Genomic DNA, 7,867 nt, shown 5'->3' with positions numbered 1-7,867 from the left:
ATTAATGTAAATTTCATCAGTAATTAATAGTAATAATAATAATAATAATAATAATAATAATTAAAAGAAACATAAGAACGAGACGATTATCAAAATGTGTCAGAAGTTCATTCCCTTTTTTTGTCTGAATACAAACACAAACCAATCCTTTTCAATCTATGACGTTGGTCTTATTTAACTACAAGGTTATGAGGCGTAAATACACATATAACAATTCAATTCAGTGCAACATTACACCTGAACTCTTGTCACATCGGCTTTTGATCCTTTCAGATAATGTGACATTTAACACACAGTGGCCTTGTGTATGTGTGTGTGTGTGTGTGTGCGTGTGCTTTCATGATCTCCCTGCTTTCGCTTTTGTGTGGAAACAATACAAGTATAAAAATAGCCTCAGTATCATAGAAAATTCCTTCCTATATTATTAGGCAGACTATGCAAATGCATAGTGCCCCCAAGCCACCAGGGGGCCCCAAAGCTGCATGCCTCATCAGCCTCATCTGAGGAGCATAATGATGACCTGTCTTTATCTGTGGCTGTCTCATGTGGTTTTTAAATCCTCTTTTAAATGTAGGGTAGAAATAAAATAAGCTTCAGTGAAAAGCTGTGGCTGGTGGTTTAGTGACATAATTAAAAAATCAAAATCGTTGTAATGTCACAGGTACAAAAGCCAGATTTGATAGTGAAGATTCCTTGTCACCATTACCATTTCTAAACGGCAATGGAACTAAATCCAAGCCACGTAAAACATTTTCTTTCACATCTGTAACAACAGAGGTGAACGCATGCATCTGGGTTGTGAACCCTGAACTCTGAACTCTGGACAAAAGCGCAACTCTTAAGCAGCAGAGCTAACATAGATAATATTTTATAAAACAGAAGCTGCGGGTCACGGGATTTTGGACATACCTGATCTGAAGGTTTAGGAATCTCTCCATTGTAGTTTGGCAAACAGCATCTTGCATAGGGCCCCCACAAAGCTAGATACGGCCCTGCTCAGTACTCGTAGAAATGTGCGCGCGCAGTTTGGGGTCAGAAAACACACTCGTACCATTAACTTGTACAACAGTCCAACACATAAGACGCCCACTTGTAGCGTAGTTGGCTGTGAAAATAGAACCATCAAGGGTGTCAAGTTCTTCACAATCCCTACAGGATCTCATCCCTTTCAAAAAAAATAAATAGACATCGTCAGGTGGCTCCAAGCATTAAAAAGAGAAGACTGGGCTGATGCTACTGCAGTCAAAGAGGCTCGCGTTTGTAGCACTCACTTTATTTCATGTAAGTTATCATTTATCAGCTCTTTCTGTTAGATGAAGCAGAAAGTCTGGATTTCACAGAAATGTGTGTCAATGCACATACTGTACGTATATGAGACCTATGCTGCCTAAAGTTATGTTGTGGTCTTGGACATAGCTAGCTTGTTTGCTAGCTAGCTCACTAGGGAGCTAGCGCGTTGACAAGTAAACACGGTGTGCTAAAAACATTCCTTGTAAGAGTTAGAGAGGTAGCTGGCCACTTGCTAATATCTTCTACCCAATCTTTTATGGAAGCTGGGTCAGGCAGACTATTGCCGTCGGCTAGTAGCCTACTATAGGTTTTGTTTGCGGTCCTTAATCGGCAACGAAAGAACATATTCTGAATGATTCGGTGGAGGACCGTGGACATACATGCTCTTCGCTTACCTGTTGCGACGTTTTCTGACCCCAAACTGCGCGCGCATTCTCGCTAGGCTTGGGATGTTTGTCTACTACGAAAGGGTCTAGTGCAACATGTCGGTTCAAGAGAAGTCACGGCAGCTGTTGCGATCAGGCCTTTTATACTGGACCAATCAGCTCTGAGGATCCACCTGGACACTCATTACATTACATGTCATTTAGCACACGCTTTTATCCAAAGCGACTTACAATTGCATTTAAACATTTGGGTACAAATAAGAGCTAGAAGTAAGTAAGAGCTTCAAGTAAGCCAAACTATGAAGTGCTAATCATAAGTGTGATGTAAAAGTGTTTGTTTTTTTTTTGTCGTCGTCGTCGTCGTCTTACTCACTCGCACACACTCACACACTTGTCATTCAATCAAACATGAACACCTGCAACCCAGTGGTATATATTTTTTTAAGGTATTTTATTGAATGCAGAACACACCACCACACGTGAACACACTAAAACAGTATAAGAACAGACAGAGTCACCCACAAATAAAACGACACCCTGTCGAACACCCGCGTAATAAAGTGTGACGTACTTATCATACAAACATTTGCCGAAGAAATGCGCCGATCTGAATACAAAATATTAGAAAGCAGACTGCACATCATTTTTGGCGAACACGATCTAGGAATGCCGAAATATAGAGAACCATAAACCTCACAAGTATATATTCACAACATTTTTTATTCTTACAACATCATCTGCTTATTGAAATGTAAAACTAGCTCCTTAATCCATTTGAAGCCCTAACATGATGTAAACAACTGCTACCCTTGCGCTTCGTCACTCGCTGCACGAACACAAAGTCACGTTTCACAGTTTTGCTCGGAAAATACAAACAACGCCGCCGTGTCTCTCGCTAACAGTGCAAAGGCATGGCTACAAATGAGAAAGAAAAGGCGGCACAGAGAGATCGCGTTTCATTCACCACACGTTGGACTTCAAGGCAGCGGGAACTTGAACTCTTGTCAAACCACGGCGATCTGAGTGAATCTATTAAAAAGTCTTTGTGCTCCGTGATTCATCACTTTGGATTTTTCACGCTCCCAAATGATACTTCTGTCCGTGTCAAGAGACAATTCCTTCCGTCGTGTTCATACTTGACATTAAATTCCATCGATCAGGTGACGTTCTGGGGCTCAACGTCATTTTTAGTTGACTAATTTCATTAAGTGGCAGATTGATTAGCTGAGTCATGGGGGAGCGACTTCAGGAGCATGTCTGCATTTGTGCATCTTGTTGTATACAAGGTTCTTCATGTATCGTAGACTTTATAAAACAACGGACGTCGTTTTCTGGTTGTGGAACTAATTGTGGTCGAAATTCACAGACTTCACCTTCACGCAGGCACCTATTGGACATAACTAGCTGCCAACTGGCGTGCACTTATTCTGTGACGTCCAATTTTCTCTGGTTTCCTCCCACAGTCCAAAAACATGTAGATTTGGGGGTTAGGCAAATTGCACACTCTAAATTGACCATAGGTGTGAGTGTGGGAGTGGATGGTTGTTTGGCCCTGTGATGGACTGGCGATCCGTCCAGGGTGTTCTTAGCCTTTCGCCCCCACCCTGTGACCCCCCCTCTGGAGGGTAAAGCGTGAGAAGATGCACAGATGGGTTCATCATTTACAAAATCATGTGACAAGTCGCCCCCTGGTGGTGACCTCCTACACCCTGGACTTCACTTTTCCAACTAGAAGACGTCTACATTGTTATGTAAAGTCTCTAGTAAGTGACATCGTATATATCCGTGTCCTGCTTGTTGGTTATCCGTCGACATGAAGGACACACGAGACAGACGGGTAGGTCCGGGCAGGACGGGCAGGTCAGACATTTTGGTTTTTTGAAGCTAAACAGCAGGGCGCCACCGCCCAGCACCTGTAAACATGAACCCAGCCACCCGAAGTACAGCGAGCCGGCTGGATGCAGGCTGAGGTGCGGGAACCTGTGGCCATGGATGCCGCCGTGGCTTGGACCCGCCATCCCCAGTCTTTCAAGGTTGTGCGTGTACACCCCGAGGGCGGTCAAGCTCAGCAGCCCGGACAGCACCACCAGGAGGCCACCTGTTGCTGCGACACCTCTCAGGGGAAGATCCGTCCAGCATCGGACCCCGATACAGGCCAGCACAATACCGGTGCCGCACAGGAACAAGGAGGTCAGGATCAAACCTTGTGCTTGACGAACCCGTGGGTCTCTCTGGTACGGACCTGACACAGACCAGCACTGTTTGAGCTCAGAGTGCTCCACTTGCAGGCAGCTCTCCCAAAGTCCATCGGAGCGCACTAACAGCAGAGCATCCACTGACTTCACCCCCATCCTTTGACTTTTGACGCCTGGCCGCAGAAGTGACCCCAACCCTGTCGTGCCCAGTCGCGTCTGTCCCTCCCTCCACTGAGGAGTGATGGCGGCAGTGAAGACAAGGACCAGACCCAAAGGGGAGAACACAATCCCCATCACCATGGAGGCTGGAGTGTGCATCACAGCCCTGGTTCTTTTTGGGGTTTTTTTTTTTAACTCGCAACAAAACAGTACCTGTGCTCAATGTGCATTCCACACTGAGTTTGCCAAAGAAACACCGTAGCTGCTCCTCAGTCTTGTCGGTCGTCGCTCTCAGAATAGTGTCAATTTATGCCGAAGGAAAAATAGGCAATGCAACAAAAAAATATCTTCCTTTGTTTCTCACATTGAAGAAAAGTCCAGTCACAATTGTCTCATCTGAGGGAGACGCTGCTGATTCAACTGTCTGCAAGCAAGCAGAAGAGCCTAAAATGTCCTGAGAACATGCAAATATCAAATATTAGCAACAGCAAAATAAATAAATAAATTACAACGATAAGAGGAATTCAAGGCTTAGAAAAGTTCATCATTACCCGTTCGCAGAATCTCTCCTGCCTCCTGTAGCTGAAGATGATTCAGTCTGGGTGTCTAATAGTGAAATAGAAAACAAAAACAAAAAAAAGACTCAAAAATGGGTGGAGAGGAGAAGCACGTCACACTGAAGTGATGGAGACATGGAGACAAACGGAGGTGTCGAGTGGAGCAGAGACGAGCATCCGAGCAGCTGGAGAAGGAGCCTCTGCCTCGACTCTGCTCCAGTGCAGGACAGAAAAAGCCTGAAATCTCGATGCTGCTCTCTGTTGCTAGGATACGATCACGTCTTGACACAATAAGGTGTGTGTGTGTGTGTATCCCCTTCTCATACTCCCCTTGTGCACAAAAAGCCAACAACCTTGTGTGCCCAAAAGCAGGATGGCATACTGATGTCTGCTTCTGCCTCAGGAGCGATGGCCACATACGACCTTGGAGGAATTCAAAATGATGTTTGTAGCTTCTATATTGCAGAGGGGGGAACAAGTGAAAAGACCCACTACCTGTGTGCGACACACGCAAACACAAGCAGCCACATGTAGGATGACATATCGAGGTTGGAAATGTAGGATCCAGCTCATATGAGTGAAAATGTCACTGCAGACACACAATCACCTGTATGTATGTATATATATATATATATATATATGTATGTATATACATATATATATATATATATATATATATATATATATATATACATACATACAGGTGATTGTGTCTCTATATATATATATATATATATGATATATATATATATATATATGATATATAGTGATATGTATATATATATATATATATATATATATATATATATGTATGTATATACATATATTATGTATATATGATAAATTAGAGAAGACATACATGTCCAGATGTTCCCCCCCCCACCTCCCCCCCTTTTGCACTTTCAAATGTGTTATTTTTTTAAAGGTGACGTGGGGAGCCACGACTGAAATGCAAGTAACGCGGCAGGTAAACAGCTGCCACCACAACTCGCTCTGCGCTTTCCCTCGCGTCACTTGGATCGATATCAAACGCCGCACCTGTCAGGTCCATTGTCGTGGGGCGGTGATATATTGTAAATGCAAAGACTTCTCAGGGTTTGCGTGTGTCAGTGCAGAAATGGCAGGAATGAGCATCTGCAGGGGTGCAGCACTGGAGAGGCTGGCTGGGAACTGAGAATGATGAACATATTGAAGAGTATGAATAGGCTCCACACTTTCTGTCACACACACACACACACACACTCATTTATATGCCCACTCAAACTACTTACCATTAATGAGGGCTTGTGTGTTTCTCACTGCAGATCTGTGGCCGCGTCTCTGCTCCTGTCTGAATGGTTAACGTGTTGTTTTCTTTCTCTCTCTCTCTTCACTCTGGCAGCAAATGGTGCAAACACGTCTCCATTTTTCTGGCTCTTTCCTCCTCCTCCTCCTCCTCCTTGTCTAGCTGCACTTCAGCGGTCTCCTCATCTATCTCTGCCATCTCATTTTCTCTGTCTTGATGTCTCTGTTTGTGTTTGTGCCTGTGCGTCTCTGCCCTTTTCTCTCCTTGCCGCCTGCCTCTCTGTCTCACTTGCTGTGTGTGCGTGCCTGTGCGTCTCTCGTTGACTTGCAGAGGGAGGTCTGTGTTATATCCAGGACAGAGTGCCTCATGTCAGCAGAACCAAGTAGGGAGAAGCGACAAGCTTTTCTGTATATGCTTACACTTTGCTGTGCATGTGCTGCCTATTTTGGGGCATGCAGAACCAAAACATGAGTGTGTCTACATATGATTCTGCATATGAGAGAGAGAGAACCAATTCTCTTTAATGCTGTAAAGCAGATCAGCTATTTCAGCTGTTTCCAATAGGCACTTCACCTCAAAAGGCTAATTGTAATTGCACACACACACACGCATGCACGCACACACATTTTATGGACATTGTTTTGACTAACATTCATTTCCTGGATACTTATTATTCTAACCTTAACCATAACTACTACTGCCCTAATCCTAACTCTGACCCTAACCTTAACCTAAACCCCTAATCTCAACTAAACCGAACTTTGAAACATTTCATCACCTTAAAGAGGACATAGCCCGGAAGTGCGAATTAACACTGCGTTTCTGTGTGTATCTGCGTCATTACCTCATTTATGAAGCCCTAAAAGTCCATAAAAATCAGTTCAGCCACTGCTGAGAGCGCAGGGTGTGGTTTGGGTTTGTTTTCCTGAGGTCTACGAAGCGAAACGGCACTTCCGTTGACTAGTTACGTCACTGGCGAATTTCACCACTCTAAATAGCAGTGCCTCCTCGTCCGGGGACTACAGTCCGGGCATATCCGGTGACGTACTTTCAACCGTAGAAGAAGAAGAACTACTCTCAGAAGTGCCAACAACGTATATTACAATTTTTACAAACCGGAAAACTGTCTTTGTGTGCTTGTTTTGTCGTTTAGCATAAGAAATAGCCTTAGCTACAGGCTAAGCTACAGGCTAAGCTACACGCTCATTTGTATGTGTGTTTATCATCTCGGTCTGCATGACAATCTTTCACTTGTCACAGTGTCTCCTGACTCTGGGTCGGATTCCGGATCAAATGCGTAATGGATTACAGCGAGGGGTCGTGTAATCCATAACGTTACTCATTGTTTTGATAATTACCAGCGGTGCATCCGCCTTTCCAGAGGGGGAGCTGCGGGTCTGAGAGCTGACGTGCCAGTTACGTCACTTCCAGGTAACTGGCCAATCACAAGACAGTGGGAAAGCTCTCGTTGGCCGGCCAATCACAAGACAGTCCGTGTTCTGCGGGTGTGGTCTAGGACGTTTTTTACCGTAGAAACTGTTATGGGAATTATGCACCTCATGTAATACATGAAGACAAATGCTCAATGCAACCGTTGATGTGACCTGAGACCACTCACTCTTTGTATTGTTAATGTAACTGTTGGATGCGACTTTTGGCCAGTGACCATATGTATTGTTTTAGGAACTGTTTGAAGTAACTTGTGAATAGAGACAATGGGTCTGCGACTGAGGGCAAGGTGATAACAAACCCACAGAGGCGGGGGTCTGCACCTTATGGCAGGGTGATAGCTGACCCATTGAGACAGATAAATACCTTGCGATTCCTACAAGACAGAGAGTCTTCACTTTGTAACTGGCCTGTGTGTGTTGCTTTGTGAATGCTCCTCTTGTACAAGATTAAACCCTTGTTTGGACACTGAGCTGACTCCGATCTCCTTCCTATGGATCTCAATTCTTTTGACAGAAACGACTTCATGTTTGTACACCTCCATAT

At 44.3% G+C, this 7,867-nt stretch overlaps 1 protein-coding gene across 2 annotated transcripts; it reads right to left on the bottom strand.

Annotated features, from left to right (window-relative positions):
• Positions 1-2,110: 2,110 nt before the first annotated feature.
• On the bottom strand, positions 2,111-6,200 carry cldn23l (claudin 23-like). 2 transcript variants are annotated; one of them, XM_044046969.1, is made up of 3 exons: positions 5,859-6,200; positions 4,582-4,636; positions 2,111-4,484 (listed from the first exon to the last, which is right to left on the bottom strand). In XM_044046969.1, exon 3 carries the CDS (start codon positions 4,187-4,189, stop codon positions 3,437-3,439), a length of 753 nt encoding a protein of 250 aa, XP_043902904.1. In that variant the 5' UTR covers positions 4,190-4,484; positions 4,582-4,636; positions 5,859-6,200; the 3' UTR covers positions 2,111-3,436. The 2 variants fall into 2 exon arrangements, with proteins under 2 accessions (XP_043902904.1, XP_043902905.1); XM_044046970.1 differs by lacking the exon at positions 5,859-6,200 and having other exon boundaries at positions 4,582-5,141.
• Between the last annotated feature and the right edge of the window lie 1,667 nt (positions 6,201-7,867).

The sequence above is a fragment of the Solea senegalensis genome, linkage group LG16 (assembly GCF_019176455.1).
Source record: "Solea senegalensis isolate Sse05_10M linkage group LG16, IFAPA_SoseM_1, whole genome shotgun sequence".
Classification (NCBI taxonomy): Eukaryota; Metazoa; Chordata; class Actinopteri; order Pleuronectiformes; family Soleidae; genus Solea; species Solea senegalensis.
This window is presented reverse-complemented; position numbering and strand designations above follow the sequence as displayed.

Excerpts from the sequence above, each read along its gene's own strand:
- cldn23l (XM_044046969.1), bottom strand. The coding sequence starts at position 4,189 with ATGCACACTCCAGCCTCCATGGTGATGGGGATTGTGTTCTCCCCTTTG.